The sequence below is a fragment of the mitochondrial genome of Daphnia carinata, assembly GCF_022539665.2.
Source record: "Daphnia carinata mitochondrion, complete genome".
Classification (NCBI taxonomy): Eukaryota; Metazoa; Arthropoda; class Branchiopoda; order Diplostraca; family Daphniidae; genus Daphnia; species Daphnia carinata.
The window spans coordinates 1-15245 of NC_028152.1; the positions used below are offsets into that span (position 1 = coordinate 1).

General features: G+C 29.6%; 13 protein-coding genes and 24 non-coding genes across 37 annotated transcripts, besides 1 other annotated feature; 23 read left to right on the forward strand and 14 right to left on the reverse strand. All coding sequences in view use genetic code 5, as the record gives it.

Moving 5' to 3' along the window:
• On the forward strand, positions 1-66 carry ASK36_gt01. Its single transcript has one exon. It is a non-coding gene; the product is annotated as a tRNA-Ile (tRNA).
• A 54-nt stretch (positions 67-120) lies between these two features.
• On the reverse strand, positions 121-188 carry ASK36_gt02. The gene has a single exon. It is a non-coding gene; the product is annotated as a tRNA-Gln (tRNA).
• Position 189: 1 nt separating this feature from the next.
• ASK36_gt03 lies at positions 190-254 on the forward strand. The gene has a single exon. It is a non-coding gene; the product is annotated as a tRNA-Met (tRNA).
• Positions 255-1241, forward strand: ND2 (NADH dehydrogenase subunit 2). Its single transcript has one exon. The coding sequence runs from the start codon at positions 255-257 to the stop codon at positions 1239-1241; it is 987 nt and encodes a 328-aa protein (YP_009175352.1).
• On the forward strand, positions 1240-1303 carry ASK36_gt04. Its single transcript has one exon. It is a non-coding gene; the product is annotated as a tRNA-Trp (tRNA).
• ASK36_gt05 lies at positions 1303-1366 on the reverse strand. The gene has a single exon. It is a non-coding gene; the product is annotated as a tRNA-Cys (tRNA).
• Position 1367: 1 nt separating this feature from the next.
• Positions 1368-1432, reverse strand: ASK36_gt06. Its single transcript has one exon. It is a non-coding gene; the product is annotated as a tRNA-Tyr (tRNA).
• Position 1433: 1 nt separating this feature from the next.
• COX1 (cytochrome c oxidase subunit I) lies at positions 1434-2967 on the forward strand. The gene has a single exon. A coding segment is annotated over exon 1 (1534 nt).
• ASK36_gt07 lies at positions 2968-3035 on the forward strand. The gene has a single exon. It is a non-coding gene; the product is annotated as a tRNA-Leu (tRNA).
• Position 3036: 1 nt separating this feature from the next.
• COX2 (cytochrome c oxidase subunit II) lies at positions 3037-3715 on the forward strand. The gene has a single exon. A coding segment is annotated over exon 1 (679 nt).
• Positions 3716-3785, forward strand: ASK36_gt08. The gene has a single exon. It is a non-coding gene; the product is annotated as a tRNA-Lys (tRNA).
• Positions 3786-3850, forward strand: ASK36_gt09. Its single transcript has one exon. It is a non-coding gene; the product is annotated as a tRNA-Asp (tRNA).
• Positions 3851-4021, forward strand: ATP8 (ATP synthase F0 subunit 8). The gene has a single exon. The coding sequence runs from the start codon at positions 3851-3853 to the stop codon at positions 4019-4021; it is 171 nt and encodes a 56-aa protein (YP_009175355.1).
• On the forward strand, positions 4015-4689 carry ATP6 (ATP synthase F0 subunit 6). The gene has a single exon. It carries the CDS (start codon positions 4015-4017, stop codon positions 4687-4689), a length of 675 nt encoding a protein of 224 aa, YP_009175356.1.
• On the forward strand, positions 4689-5477 carry COX3 (cytochrome c oxidase subunit III). The gene has a single exon. The coding sequence runs from the start codon at positions 4689-4691 to the stop codon at positions 5475-5477; it is 789 nt and encodes a 262-aa protein (YP_009175357.1).
• A 2-nt stretch (positions 5478-5479) lies between these two features.
• ASK36_gt10 lies at positions 5480-5541 on the forward strand. Its single transcript has one exon. It is a non-coding gene; the product is annotated as a tRNA-Gly (tRNA).
• Positions 5542-5895, forward strand: ND3 (NADH dehydrogenase subunit 3). The gene has a single exon. The coding sequence runs from the start codon at positions 5542-5544 to the stop codon at positions 5893-5895; it is 354 nt and encodes a 117-aa protein (YP_009175358.1).
• ASK36_gt11 lies at positions 5894-5956 on the forward strand. Its single transcript has one exon. It is a non-coding gene; the product is annotated as a tRNA-Ala (tRNA).
• ASK36_gt12 lies at positions 5957-6020 on the forward strand. Its single transcript has one exon. It is a non-coding gene; the product is annotated as a tRNA-Arg (tRNA).
• On the forward strand, positions 6021-6087 carry ASK36_gt13. Its single transcript has one exon. It is a non-coding gene; the product is annotated as a tRNA-Asn (tRNA).
• Positions 6088-6152, forward strand: ASK36_gt14. Its single transcript has one exon. It is a non-coding gene; the product is annotated as a tRNA-Ser (tRNA).
• Positions 6153-6217, forward strand: ASK36_gt15. The gene has a single exon. It is a non-coding gene; the product is annotated as a tRNA-Glu (tRNA).
• ASK36_gt16 lies at positions 6217-6280 on the reverse strand. Its single transcript has one exon. It is a non-coding gene; the product is annotated as a tRNA-Phe (tRNA).
• On the reverse strand, positions 6281-7988 carry ND5 (NADH dehydrogenase subunit 5). The gene has a single exon. A coding segment is annotated over exon 1 (1708 nt).
• On the reverse strand, positions 7989-8051 carry ASK36_gt17. Its single transcript has one exon. It is a non-coding gene; the product is annotated as a tRNA-His (tRNA).
• On the reverse strand, positions 8052-9369 carry ND4 (NADH dehydrogenase subunit 4). The gene has a single exon. A coding segment is annotated over exon 1 (1318 nt).
• ND4L (NADH dehydrogenase subunit 4L) lies at positions 9369-9647 on the reverse strand. Its single transcript has one exon. The coding sequence runs from the start codon at positions 9645-9647 to the stop codon at positions 9369-9371; it is 279 nt and encodes a 92-aa protein (YP_009175361.1).
• Positions 9648-9677: 30 nt separating this feature from the next.
• ASK36_gt18 lies at positions 9678-9740 on the forward strand. Its single transcript has one exon. It is a non-coding gene; the product is annotated as a tRNA-Thr (tRNA).
• Positions 9741-9804, reverse strand: ASK36_gt19. The gene has a single exon. It is a non-coding gene; the product is annotated as a tRNA-Pro (tRNA).
• A 17-nt stretch (positions 9805-9821) lies between these two features.
• On the forward strand, positions 9822-10313 carry ND6 (NADH dehydrogenase subunit 6). Its single transcript has one exon. It carries the CDS (start codon positions 9822-9824, stop codon positions 10311-10313), a length of 492 nt encoding a protein of 163 aa, YP_009175362.1.
• On the forward strand, positions 10313-11446 carry CYTB (cytochrome b). Its single transcript has one exon. The coding sequence runs from the start codon at positions 10313-10315 to the stop codon at positions 11444-11446; it is 1134 nt and encodes a 377-aa protein (YP_009175363.1).
• ASK36_gt20 lies at positions 11446-11514 on the forward strand. The gene has a single exon. It is a non-coding gene; the product is annotated as a tRNA-Ser (tRNA).
• Positions 11505-12440, reverse strand: ND1 (NADH dehydrogenase subunit 1). The gene has a single exon. The coding sequence runs from the start codon at positions 12438-12440 to the stop codon at positions 11505-11507; it is 936 nt and encodes a 311-aa protein (YP_009175364.1).
• A 3-nt stretch (positions 12441-12443) lies between these two features.
• ASK36_gt21 lies at positions 12444-12510 on the reverse strand. The gene has a single exon. It is a non-coding gene; the product is annotated as a tRNA-Leu (tRNA).
• ASK36_gr02 lies at positions 12488-13849 on the reverse strand. The gene has a single exon. It is a non-coding gene; the product is annotated as a 16S ribosomal RNA (ribosomal RNA).
• ASK36_gt22 lies at positions 13828-13899 on the reverse strand. Its single transcript has one exon. It is a non-coding gene; the product is annotated as a tRNA-Val (tRNA).
• ASK36_gr01 lies at positions 13898-14644 on the reverse strand. The gene has a single exon. It is a non-coding gene; the product is annotated as a 12S ribosomal RNA (ribosomal RNA).
• Positions 14644-15245: a D loop (putative mitochondrial control region).

Consider the following 15245-nt stretch of genomic DNA (forward strand, 5'->3'; position numbering starts at 1 on the left):
AGTTTGGTGCCTGAAGAAAAGGATTATCTCGATACGGTAAATTATGCAATAGTTTTGCCCAAACTACTTTTGATATGTTCTTTTTGGTTTTATTTTCTTAAAAGTTTGTTTAGAAGTTAACTACATGTAATGGAATTACACCAAAACTGGAAGAATCAAAATCTTCTATGCATTTACATTAACATGTAAGGACAGGTAAGCTAAATAAAGCTAGTGGGTTCATGCCCCATTTATAGGTTCATACCTCCTTTCTAATGTGACTTTCTCCTTCTTTAATTTTAATATTTATGAGAATTTTTTCAAGTATCTTTTTGGTGATGTCCTCTCCTTCTTTTTTAATTTCGTGAGTTGGTTTGGAGCTCAACACTTTGGTATTTTTGCCTATTATGTTAAATAAGAAATTAAGAATTATCAGTGAAGCCTCTGTCAAATATTTTTTGACTCAGACTTTGGCTTCAATCTTAATTATTTTAAGAGCTTTTTTTTTCTTCTTTGATTTTATGATTTTAGGTAATCTTATCTTGTTATGTGGTTTAGCTATTAAATTAGGGGCTGCCCCTTTCCACAGTTGAATACTCAGTGTGGCTGAGACTTTAAGATGGTTATGTTTATTTATTTTATTAACTGTTCGGAAAATTAATCCTTTATTGATTTTATGGGGATTTATTGAGTATGACTTAGGATTAATAGATACATTAATTATTTTGTCCCTATGTGTTGGGGGGTTACTAGGTTTAGTTCAGACTAGAACGCGCTTATTAGTAACTTTTTCTTCAATTAATAATTTAGGATGACTTTTAGTTAGTTTGTCTTTTGATTTATGATTAGGTGTATTGTATTTTTTTATTTATATAGTTGTTCTATTACCTGTAATTTTGATTTTTGACACATTTAATATTTCTCATATTAATGAATTTGTTTTAGTAAATTTTAACTCTTCAAAGCAAATTTTTATATTTTTATCAATTTTATCATTGGGGGGTCTTCCTCCTTTTTTGGGGTTTCTACCTAAATGATTAATTTTACAAAATACTATTAGAGTTGGGTGATATTTCTTTAGATTTTTTATGATTTTAGCCAGATTATTTACTCTATTTTTTTATTTGCGAATAATATTCACATCTTTTATTATAAATAGAACAAATTTATTATTTTTGAATTTTACATATTCTTTAAATAATTTAATTACATTTACACTGTCTTTGTCTATTTTTGGGTTATTTTTGTTTTTATTTATTTAGAATTTTAAGTTAATAAAACTAAAAGCCTTCAAAGCTTTAATTAAGAATAGTCTTAAATTCTAAATAGAAGAGTGAATCTCATTTTTAAATTTGCAATTTAAAAGTTTTTTTTAAACTATTCTATCTTAGTTTAAGAGAAATATTCTCGTAATTAGATTTACAATCTAATGCTTAAACTCAGCCATTAAACTATTGCGACGTTGGTTATTTTCAACTAATCATAAGGACATTGGGACCCTATATTTTATGTTTGGTATTTGATCAGGAATGGTTGGTACTGCATTAAGTTTACTTATTTGAGCGGAGTTAGGACAATCTGGAAGTTTAATTGGGGATGATCAGATTTATAATGTTATTGTTACCGCTCATGCATTTGTTATAATTTTTTTTATGGTCATGCCTATTATAATTGGAGGATTTGGAAATTGGTTAGTGCCTTTAATATTAGGGGCCCCAGATATGGCTTTCCCTCGTTTAAATAATCTAAGTTTTTGATTTTTACCTCCTGCACTAACTCTTTTATTAGTAGGGGGGGCAGTCGAAAGCGGGGCTGGAACTGGGTGAACTGTTTACCCTCCGTTATCTGCTGGAATTGCTCATGCTGGAGCTTCTGTAGATTTAAGTATTTTTTCTTTACATCTTGCCGGTATTTCTTCTATTTTAGGGGCAGTAAATTTTATTACTACTATTATTAATATACGATCTAATGGTATAACATTAGATCGTATTCCTTTATTTGTATGAGCTGTAGGTATCACAGCACTTTTACTTCTATTAAGTTTACCAGTATTAGCTGGAGCTATTACTATACTATTAACTGACCGTAATTTAAATACTTCTTTTTTTGATCCTGCTGGAGGGGGGGATCCTATTTTATATCAACATTTATTTTGATTTTTTGGTCATCCTGAAGTTTACATTTTAATTCTTCCTGGGTTTGGGATAGTTTCGCATATTATTAGTCATGAGAGAGGAAAAAAGGAAGCTTTTGGAACCTTAGGGATAATCTACGCTATATTAGCTATTGGGGTCTTAGGATTTGTAGTTTGGGCTCATCATATGTTTACTGTAGGTATGGATGTTGATACTCGAGCCTATTTTACCGCAGCTACTATGATTATTGCAGTTCCGACAGGAATTAAGATTTTCAGATGATTAGGAACACTTCATGGTACACAATTAGTATTTTCTCCTTCTCTTTTATGGGCTGCTGGATTTGTCTTTTTATTTACAGTCGGGGGTTTGACCGGGGTTGTTTTAGCTAATTCTAGAATTGATATTATTTTACATGATACTTATTATGTTGTTGCTCATTTCCATTATGTTCTTTCTATGGGAGCTGTATTTGCTATTTTTGCCGGGGTTGCTCATTGATATTCTTTATTTACAGGATTAACTTTGCATAGAACATGATTAAAAATTCATTTTTTAATTATATTTATTGGTGTAAATCTTACTTTTTTCCCCCAGCATTTTTTAGGATTAGCAGGAATGCCTCGACGATATTCTGACTATCCTGATGCTTATATAAGTTGAAATGTAGTATCTTCTGTTGGTTCGATGATCTCTTTCGTTGCAACTTTAGGTTTTATTTTTATTATCTGGGAATCTCTGATTAGCTTACGACCTGTGCTTTTTGCTACACATCTCTCTACTTCTATTGAATGACACCACTCTTTTCCTCCAGCAGAACATAGTTACAATGAGTTAGTTTTTATTTCACAATTCTAATGTGGCAGATTAGTGCCTTAGATTTAAGCTCTAAAAATGAAAGTTAAAATCTTTCCATTAGAAAATGTCAACATGGGCTCAAATTGGATTTCAAAATAGTGCATCTCCTTTAATAGAACAATTAATTTTTTTTCATGATCATGCTTTATTGATTTTAATTTTAATTACAACCTTAGTAGGATACTTTATAATTAGATTGGTAGTTAATAAATTCGTGAATCGTTATCTTTTAGATGGTCAGATAATTGAGATTATTTGGACAGTCTTACCTGCAGTTATTTTAATTATTTTAGCCCTCCCTTCCTTACGTTTGCTTTATTTAATTGATGAAACTACTGAGCCTAGTTTAACATTAAAAACAGTAGGTCATCAATGATATTGAAGTTATGAATACTCAGATTTTAATGACATTGAATTCGATTCCTATATAATCCCTACAAATAGATTAGATTTAGCAGAATTTCGTTTGTTGGAAGTTGATAACCGAGTTATTTTACCTTATTTAACTCAGATTCGACTTTTAGTTACTGCAGCAGATGTTATTCATTCTTGAACTATTCCTAGTCTAGGGATTAAGGCTGATGCTATTCCAGGTCGACTAAATCAACTAAATGTATTTTTTAATCGACCTGGGGTTTTTTATGGGCAATGTTCAGAAATTTGTGGAGCTAATCATAGTTTTATGCCTATCAGTGTGGAGGCTATTAATCCAGTAGATTTTTTAACTTGAGTTAAATCTTTTTCATCAAATAGCTTAAAGTAAGCAAAAGCCTCTTAAGCTTAGTTATGTCAGTTAACGATTGACTTTGATGAGAGAAATTAGTTAAACAAATAACATTAGCTTGTCATGCTAAAATTACTTGGGATAGTATTTCTTTGTGCCACAAATTTGACCTATAAATTGAGTACTTTTATTTTTAACTTTCATTTCACTTTTTATGTTCTTCATTGTTTTAATGTATTTTTTTAAATGCACTATCCAATTAAGTCCTGAGGATTCTAATTATACTAATACTGAGAAGACTTCTTCTTGTAATTGAAAATGATAGCAAATTTATTTTCTATTTTTGATCCTGCAGCAGCTTTAAACTTACCTTTAAATTGAAGAGCGTCTTTATTAGGATTATTCTTAATTCCTTGAACTTATTGACTTCAATCTAATCGATACTCTAAGATATTTTCTATAGTTGTTAATCAACTTCATTTGGAATTCAAAACTTTAGTTGGGCCATCTTCTTCGCAAGGGCACACATTGATTTTTATTTCATTATTCATATTTATTTTATTTAATAATTTATTAGGATTGGCACCATATGTGTTTACTGCTTCTAGTCATCTTGCTATAACTTTAAGTCTAGCTATGCCTTTATGATTATCTTTTATAGTTTATGGTTGATTAAATCACACACGACACATACTAGCCCACCTTGTACCATTAGGTACCCCAGGCGTCTTAATGCCTTTTATGGTTTTAATTGAAACTATCAGTAATGTTATTCGTCCTGGAACTCTTGCGGTACGTTTAGCAGCTAATATAATTGCAGGCCATCTTCTTTTAGTATTATTAGGGAATCAAGGCCCTTCTATTTCTTCTTCTTTATTATCAATTTTATTAATTACACAAATCTTGTTATTGACTTTAGAAAGAGCCGTAGCTATTATTCAATCATATGTTTTTGCTGTTTTAGCAACCCTATATTCTAGAGAAGTTGTTTAATGTCAAATTTTATAAATCATCCTTATCATTTAGTTGATAAAAGTCCCTGACCTTTATTAAGAGCATTCAGAGTAATAAGACTAGTATCTGGTTTAGCGAAGTGGTTTCATACATTTAATATAGATTTAGTTTTAATTGGTCTTTTTACTACAAGTTTAATTATAATTCAGTGATGACGAGATGTTATTCGTGAAGGTATATATCAAGGGCTTCACACGGTTCAGGTCGGGGTTGGATTGCGTTGGGGGATAATTTTATTTATTGCCTCAGAGGTTTTATTTTTTTTATCTTTTTTTTGAGCTTTTTTTCATAGAAGTTTAGCTCCTGCAGTAGAATTAGGAAGTTCTTGACCTCCAATAGGAATTAAGCCATTCAACCCATTTCAAATTCCCCTATTAAATACAGCTATCTTACTAGCGTCAGGTGTTACAGTAACTTGGGCACATCATGCTTTAATAGAAAATAATTATACTCAAGGTGTACAAGGTTTAATATTAACTGTATTTTTGGGATTATATTTTACTTCATTACAAGCTTTAGAATATTATGAGGCTCCTTTTTCTATTGCAGATGCAGTCTACGGTTCAACATTTTTTGTAGCAACAGGATTCCATGGACTTCATGTTATTATTGGGACAACATTTCTTTTAGTTTGTCTTTTTCGGCAGATACTTAATCATTTTTCAAGTACACATCATTTTGGTTTTGAGGCTGCTGCTTGATATTGACATTTTGTTGATGTTGTTTGATTGTTTTTATTTATTTCTATTTATTGATGAGGTAATTAGGTATCTTCTTAATATAATTAGTATATTTGACTTCCAATCAAAAAGTCCAGATATGGAGAAGATAATTTTTCAATTAATAATTTTTGTACCTTTAGTCATACTAATTATATTAGTGGTTCTTGGACTTTCTCTTATTCTTAGAAAGAAAGTTAAGTTTAATCGAGAAAAGTCTTCTCCTTTTGAGTGTGGATTTGATAGTAATTCTAATTTTCGTTTGCCATTTTCTCTTCGATTTTTTTTAATTACAATCATCTTTTTAATTTTTGATGTTGAAATTGTAATACTTCTTCCTGCAGTATTTAGATTAACTAAATCAGTATTATTAAATTGATTCAAAGTATTCATATTATTTACTGTAATTTTATTGTTGGGTTTATTTCATGAGTGGAAGCAAGGAGCTTTAAATTGAGCACTTTAGGGACGTAGTTAAATATAATACTTGATTTGCATTCAAGAGGTGTCTTATTAGACCTTCCTTAGAATCTGAAGTAAAAGTTACATTTAGTTTCGGCCTAAACTTTGATTTTAATTAATCCAGATTCTTTAGTTGAAGCTAAAGTCGGCAGCACTTCACTGTTAATGGAGTTTAGAATAGTTTATTCCAACTAAGGAAGTGAAAGTAAGAGAAGAGCTGCTAACTCTAACTCTAAGCGGTTTAATTCCGTTTGCATTTCTGCAATTATAGTATAAATCTAATACATTACATTTTCATTGTAAAGATGAATTTTATTCTAATAGCTGTCCCTGGGTCTAGGACCATCCTAGCATCTTCAGTGCTATGCTTTATATTAAGCTACAAGGACATAAAATAAAAATAATTAATAATAGAATTCATATTAAAAATACTATAAAATGAATTTTTAAACTATTTTGTTGTGTATTTGTTACAACTGGAATAATTTTATTAGGGATATCGGAAGAAACTACACATGTGTAATATTCTAACCATCCTTGGTCTAAAATTTTAATAATATAGTTTCTCTTAGAAATAACCCCCTCCGTTATTCTTTGACCACTAATTCAAGGTAGAAATCATATTGCCCCAATTAAATAAGTTAATTGATTAGACTCATTTAGTTGGGTTAGTGAAATTTGACTTAGTCCAACTATCAAAAAAATGGAAAATGAGATAACAAAAATTGTTGCTAATTTTAAAGTAGGAGGTAGAAGAATTAAAGAGGGGTATGGGAATATTAATCATATTAAAGATGGTCCTGATAAAATTGAGATTAAAGTTAAAATTACAACTGGGTATACTAGAGTACTATCCTCTTCACATAATGATTGCAGGGGTACGCCAGTTTTTAGATTAGAAAAACTGAAAAATACTAAACGAACTGAATATAATACAGTTAGTCCTAAACATATAAATATTATAATCACAATAAACATACCTCAAGAATTTTGACAAGCTAATTCTACAATTATATCCTTAGAATAAAATCCTGCTAAGAAAGGAATCCCACACAATGAAAAATTAGCTAAATTTAAACAAACTGCAACTATAGGGTAAGATTTTACTAATCTTCCAAAATGACGTATATCTTGAGACCCCCCAATTCCATGAATTAGAATTCCTGCACAGAGGAACAACAATGCTTTAAAGAGTGCATGAGAAAGAAGATGAAAAAAAGCTACTTTGTGTAAGGTAAGAGAAATTGCAAATATCATCATGCCTAGCTGACTCAGAGTAGAAAGAGCAATTACTTTTTTTAAATCATACTCACAAATTGCAACAATACCTGATATAAATATAGTTATTATAGAGATAAACATTAAACTAGAAGATCATTGCGATTCTAGTAAGAAGGAAAATCGAATTAATAGGTAAACCCCTGCAGTTACTAATGTAGATGAGTGAACTAGAGCTGACACAGGGGTAGGAGCAGCTATTGCCGCAGGAAGTCACGCAGAGAAAGGGATTTGAGCTCTTTTAGTTATAGCAGCGATCATGACTAACAGAGGTAGTCAGTAAGTTTCATCTAAAGTAGAAGTCAAATTTCAACAAAGGATATTAAAATCTCCTATTAAAGTGAATCAACCAATTGAAAGTAAAATACATACATCTCCTACACGATTAGAAAGAACCGTTAGTATCCCAGCACTTCTAGATTTTTTTGAAGGGTAGTAAATAACTAAACAATAAGAAATTAATCCTAGGCCGTCCCATCCCAAAAGAATTCTTAGAATATTGGGGCTGACAATTAAAAGTATTATAGAAATAACGAATCCTAATACTAATATAATAAATCGGTTTGCATTTAGGTCAGAATGTATATAACTTTTTCTGTATCAAATAACATTAGAAGAAATGCATAAAACTACTCTTAAAAAAAAACAACTTATATAATCAAGTAAAATAGTTGCTCTAAAATTTACGATTCCCCCTCCCATAATCCACTCAACAAAAATTGAAGTCTCATTTAAATTTAAGTAGATTCCAAATAATCAAGTAATTACTATTAAATTTATTAGAAAAAAAGAAATTTTTTGATAAAGAAACTTGTCCACGATTATTAGTAAAGCCTACATCTCAGGTACCACAAACCTGAATTTTTTTTAAACTATAATAATACGTATAAGTTGAAGTTAAAACAACAAATAGTAATAGGAAGGGTATTAAATGATTAGATAAAACAAGGTGTTCTCGAAATCTTGTTTCAGGAAAAGATTTTATTCCTACTAATCTAGTTCCATGCTGAGTAGAAACAAATAAAAAAAGATTATAAGCCCCTGCTAAAAAAGATAAGATACCAACAAGAACAGCGGTTATTTTTAATCAACTTAATGAAGAAATAAAAATAAAAATTTCCCCTACTAAATTTGCTGTGGGAGGGGCTGCCATATTTCTAATCCCAAATAAGAATCATCACAAGGTTATTAAAGGAGCTACCACAATAAGGCTTCGAATTAAAATAATATTACGAGTAGAAATCCGTTCATAGATTATTCCAACTAAACTAAACAAACCAGATGAACAAAGACCATGAGCAATTATAATAACAATTGCCCCTGATAACCCTAAATAAGAATTAAATGTAATTCCCGCTAATACTAATGCTATATGGGCTACAGAAGAATATGCAACTAATGACTTACAATCAGTTTGACGTAAACAAATTATTGATGCTATGACACCACCAACCAATCTGATAGAAATTAATAAAGAAGAAAATTCTATTATTCTGTACTCAATAAAAGGAAGAATTCGAATTAAGCCATATCCTCCTAATTTTAATAGAATTCCTGCTAAAATTATTGAGCCTGCTACAGGGGCTTCAACATGGGCCTTAGGAAGTCATAAATGACCAATATACACCGGCAATTTAACTAAAAAAGCGATGATAAGTATCCAAAATAATAAAAAATTTGAAGAATGATTTAATATCAAAAAATTAAAATCAGTAGAAAAATATTCAGAATTAATTCATAAGATCCCTAGTAATAAAGGTAATGAAGCTGTCAAAGTATAAAATAAAAGATAGTAAGAAGCTCTGACTCGTTCTGGTTGGTACCCTCAGCCTATAATTATTAAAAAAATGGGAATTAAAGTTCTTTCAAATGTAATATAAAACATTAAAAGATTTGAAGTTCTAAATCTGATAATTAAAAAAAATAACATTATTACAATTAAGCTCCCGAACATTTCAAAAAAATTTTTAGAGAACTTAATATAAAATCTTATTATAACCATAAGACTAGTAATTCATAAAGATAACCCACCTAAAAAAAAGGTCAAATAATCTAAATGTATTATATTTACAATCCCCAAATTAAAATTTATTATAGAAATCACTCATACAAAACATAAAACAAGGGTAGTCACAACTAATAAAAATCATTGGTTTAGTAAAAAAATTAAACTTAAACAACATAATCCGAATTTTAACATTAGCACTGAAGAAAATTTAAAGAGTTAAAGTGGTCACTTCCGTGGGTCCGAACAATTACTACGAGCAAGCTTAAACCTAGGGCACCTTCGCAAGCTGTCAATGTCAAAAACACCAAAACAAAATTTAAGAAGCTAAAGTAGAAGGTAGATACACAATAAACTACACCAAACAATATTAGTATTAAACCTTCTAATCTTAAAAGTGTGGCCAACAGATGCTTTCGTTTAGAAATAAATCTGATTATAAAAATTAAAGTTCCCAAGGATAAAAAAATAATAATAGGATTTAACAAAAAATGTCTCATTTAGTCTTAATAGTTTAAATTAAAACATTGGTCTTGTAAACCAAAGATAATGTTAATTTTAAGACATCAAAAAGATAGATACCTACATCTTAAGCTCCCAAAGCTTAAATTTTTATTAAACTACTTTTTGAGATTTTTATTCAATTAATTCTTTCAGCCATTATGATTATACTAGCAAGAATTTTTCCAAGACTAACTCATCCTTTAAGAATAGGATTAGCCATCCTTATTCTAACTATTTTTATAGCAGCAACTTTAGGAATACTATCCACCAATTTTTGACTGTCATATATCTTAATTTTAGTGCTGTTGGGGGGGCTTCTTGTAATTTTTATTTATATTTCTTTACTGGCTTCAAATGAATTGTTTTCCAAAAAAAATATCCTAAAAATATTATTTGGAAGCATTATAATACTTTTTTTTACCCTATTTTATTCTAATTTATTTTTTTGAACAACAAAAAGAGAAGGAGTTCTATCAGTTAAATCAAATAATAATGAAGGGTTAATATGGTTGAATTCTTTGTATTCTTTAGATTTGGGGGGAGTCACAGTATTTCTTGTATTTTATCTTCTTTTAACTCTCATTGTAGTTGTTAATATCACTAAATCTGACTCTTCATCCCTTCGTGCGCACTAATGGCAACTCTTCGTTCAACTCATCCTTTAATTAAAATTATAAACAATGCCCTTGTCGATTTACCAGCACCCGCGAATATTTCAGCTTGGTGAAATTTTGGCTCTCTTTTAGGATTATGCTTAGCTACTCAAATTTTAACAGGGTTGTTTTTAGCTATACACTACACCCCTCACGTAGATTTAGCATTCTCAAGAGTTATTCATATTATTCGAGATGTTAATTATGGATGACTTCTACGTACCATCCATGCAAATGGAGCTTCTTTTTTTTTCATTTGTCTGTACCTTCACGTAGGTCGAGGTATATTTTATGGGTCTTATTTATATATTTTCACCTGGTTTTCCGGGATTGCTCTATTATTACTAACTATAGGAGCAGCATTTATAGGATACGTATTGCCATGAGGACAAATATCTTTCTGAGGGGCAACAGTAATTACTAATCTCCTCTCAGCAGTTCCGTATGTTGGAGATATGGTAGTACAATGAGTATGAGGGGGATTCGCTGTAGATAATGCAACTCTAAATCGATTTTTCACATTCCATTTTCTGATTCCTTTTATTATTGCAGCTGTAGTAATAATTCATCTACTTTTCCTTCATCAAACTGGTTCAAATAATCCTCTAGGATTAAACAGAGAGAGTGATAAAATTCCTTTTCACCCTTATTTTACAATTAAAGATTTAGTAGGATTTCTAATTATATTAAGTATTTTAGTTCTTTTAACTCTTCTTAACCCCAATCTTTTAGGAGATCCAGAAAATTTTAACCCCGCCAACCCTCTAGTTACTCCTGTGCATATTCAACCTGAGTGGTATTTCTTATTTGCATACGCCATTCTTCGTTCGATTCCTAATAAATTAGGAGGGGTTATTGCTTTACTTATATCTATTTTAATTCTAGCAATCTTACCATTGTGACATAAGAGTAATTTTCGTGGTCTAAGATTTTATCCTCTAAACAAGTTTCTATTTTGAACAATAGTAGGTACTGTGTTCATTTTAACATGAATTGGGGCTAAACCTGTTGAAGATCCTTATGTATTTATTGGACAACTATTTACGGTTATTTATTTTAGCTATTTTATTTTAGCCCCTTTAACATTAAAAATGTGGGACTTCCTTATCAAATAGATTGTTTAACCTAATAAAGGTGCTTGTTTTGAAAACAAGATATAAAAGTTCAAATCTTTTAACATTCTTTCCTCTCACTAAATAATAAAATTAAAATTCCCCCCATAAAGATTAAATAAATAAGAGAAAAAGGTAAAAAAGATTTCCAAGCTAAATATATAAGTTTATCATATCGAAAACGGGGGAGAGTTCCACGAACCCAGACAAAAATAAAGGCTAATATTATTAATTTAAATATGAATCTAAACCCAGTTCTTCCCCCAAGGAAAATCAAAACAAAAAGGAAAGATATAAATAAAATTCTTGTGTATTCACCTAATATAATTAAAGCAAATCCTCCTCTTCTATACTCTGTATTGTAACCCGACACAAGTTCAGATTCCCCCTCCGCGAAATCAAAAGGAGTTCGATTAGTCTCCGCAAGGCAGGAGATTAATCAAATAATTGAATTAAAAGGAAATAATAAAATAAATCATATTTTTGATTGGAAGTAAGAAAACAAACTTAACTCGTAACCTAAAATTACTAGTAAAGGAGTCAATAAAATTAAAACTAAGCTTACCTCATAAGAAATAGTCTGTGCAACCCCTCGTAAAGCTCCAAATAAAGAATATTTAGAATTTGAACTTCAACCGGCTGCTAATAAACTATAAACCCCTAATCTTATACAACATAAAAAAAATAAAACACTTATTCCAAACGAGAGCAAATTAAAATCAGAAGGTGTTCTTGTCCACACTAATAAAGCTAACCCTAAACTTAAACACGGTGCTATTAAAAAGGGCAAGTAATTTGAATAAGAGGGGGGTAAATGTTCTTTTGAAAATAACTTAATAGCATCTGCAAATGGTTGCAAGATCCCGACTAGCCCTACTTTATTAGGCCCTTTCCGTAGTTGAATGTAACCTAAAAGCTTTCGTTCAAATAAAGTAAAAAAAGCTACCCCAACTAAAACACAAATAACTAGGATTAATAACATTATTAATTGAATCATGAAAATTAGTCGTAGGGCTAACACCTACATAAGTAGATCCTAAATCTAGTACATTTTCTGTCAGACTAACACAACTATTTAAAAATTTTAATTTATTTCTTAATTTAAAGAATAATCCCAACCCTTCAATCCTTTCGTACTAAAAGGGTTAAAATAATTTTAAGGATAGAAACCAACCTGGCTCACGCCGGTTTGAACTCAGATCATGTAAGAAATTAAAAGTCGAACAGACTTTCCAACAAAACTTCTGCACCTTGTCAATCTCTTAATCCAACATCGAGGTCGCAAACCTTCTTATCGATTTGAACTCTCCAAGAAGATTACGCTGTTATCCCTAGGGTAACTTAGTCTTTTAATCTTACTTTAAGGATCAATTTTTCAATTATAATTGTTTAAAAAAAAGAGTGGTATTTATTACTCTCTGTCGCCCCAACAAAATTTATTATTCATTCAATAATCTAAAATAAATTAAAATTTAAAATAAATAAAGCTCCAAAGGGTCTGATCGTCCTTTAAAATTATCTAAGCTTTTTCACTTAGAAATAAAATTCAAGATTTATTTTAGAGACAGCTATTTTCTCGTCTCGTCATTCATACCAGCCTTCAATTAAAAGACTAATGATTATGCTACCTTAGCACAGTCAGAATACTGCGGCTATTTACAAATTGCATTGAGCAGACGGTACTTTTTATGTGTCAAAAAGAGATGTTTTTGATAAACATGCGGAAAATATATTTGCCGAGTTCCTTTAAAATAACTATAATTTAATAAAATTATACATTAATTTAATAAATTAAATATACATAATTACTCTACTAATTTGAGCATTATTACTTAAAATTTTTTATTAATTTCAATATCATGATAAAAAAGTAAATAAGTAAAAATATTTTTTATAAAAATGTAAATTATAACAAACTTTATATTTAAGGACATTATTAAACCTAAACCCATTTTTTAAAAATAATTTTATTATACTAGTTGTTATAGAAGCTCATCCCTCTAAAACTTTATTAATTTTAATTAAGATTTTCAGACATAATAGTAAACTAAAATTAACCGAATTAAATTCATTTTTCATGAAACCAGATAAAAAAGCTCGAATGGCCTTTCACCCTATGTCTATATTCAAAAGATTTTTGATACAACCAATTTATTAAAAACATTACGCGCTTAATTTCGGGATATTCCTATCTTGGTATAATTTTACTCAACCCTGATACACAAGGTACGATTTTTAATATCTTCTTTTTAATAAATTTCTATTCTTTCAATTATCCTTCACAGTACTCTTAACTATAAGTTTTAAATAATTTCATTAGCATTGATACTCTTACATTTTAATTTAAAGATGATTCTCATATTTTATTTAACTAAATAAAAATTTTAACAAGATTCGATTTGCACGAATATAAATTCAATGTAAATGAATTGCTTAACTAATCAAGCTCCTTATCACTTTCTAGATACACTTTCCAGTACATCTACTTTGTTACGACTTATCTCCTCTTAAAAGGAGAGTGACGGGCGATATGTACACATTCTATTGCCTTATTCGATTTATTTTCCTAAAATAAATTTACTAACAAATCCACCTTCAATCAAAATTTAAATTAAAATCCGTGTTCTTATTAGAATTGTAGCTCACCATTCCCTTTATATAAACTGCACCTTGACCTGAAGTAAAAAAATAATTTTTCTAGAAAACATCCTTTTAGAGTAATCTGACAACGGAGGTATACAAGCTAAACAAATAAAGGTAAGATAAAACGGGGGTTATCGATTATAAGACAAGCTCCTCTGTTTGGTTAGAATGCCGCCAAAATCTTTGGGTTTGAAGAATAACTTTTACTACCCTATTAAATATAATGAAGAATAACAGGGTATCTAATCCTGGTTTTAAGTCTTCACTTAACAATCCCTTCAAATAAATAAAGATATTTTTTCCCCTTATATAAATTTCACCTAAGAAAGAAAATAAATTTACTCTAACTTATCTACTGTTAATTGAATAATAAATTATTTCATTTAGATTCTTCGTCTAACCGCGACGGCTGGCACGATTTTAGTCAATCTTATAAATTTAACTAGGTCCAAATACAATTGTTTCCTAAGATTATCTACTACTAGTACTACTCTTAAAATTTCTTAGTGATATATAGATTTAATTTAAAACAAAACGAAAGCCAGATTCAAACTTTATTACATGAAGAGGAGTTCTTCCCCCAAGGCACAGAAGTGCCTCATCTACGGGGGAGAAGAACTCCTCTTTATAATTAATAAGATTAATCCGAGGTCTTTAAAGAGAATTAAATCACCTCTAGACTCTAGGTCTTTAATATAAACTTTTATCAAACTTCACTGCAGATGGAAGAAAAGCCCCTTTTTTTTTATCAAATGTCGTTTAAAACTAACATAAAAAAAGTATAAATTTCGTCAAAAACACCCATTTTTTGTCTTGTACTTTTGATATGTGGTTTTTTATTTTCAAACAATTTTTTACATTGTAGCGCTGGATTTCATTATGAGTAGTAGTAATTGTACTAACTAAAAGTATGAGAAAAAAAGTTGAAACTTTTTAGTACCAAAATACTTAAATTTTGGTAATTCTGTTTAACATTTGTTTTTTCTAAAAAAAAATGTTGATTTTTTTAACAAAAATTTTGAAAACTTTTAGAAAATAAAAAACCACATGGTGGGTAAGAGTAACATGTAGGGAGTACAAATATTTAATAATACTTATGAAAAATGTCTTTAAAAATTAGTTTAAATTAGGAATACATTTTCTTGTGTGGGATGTATAA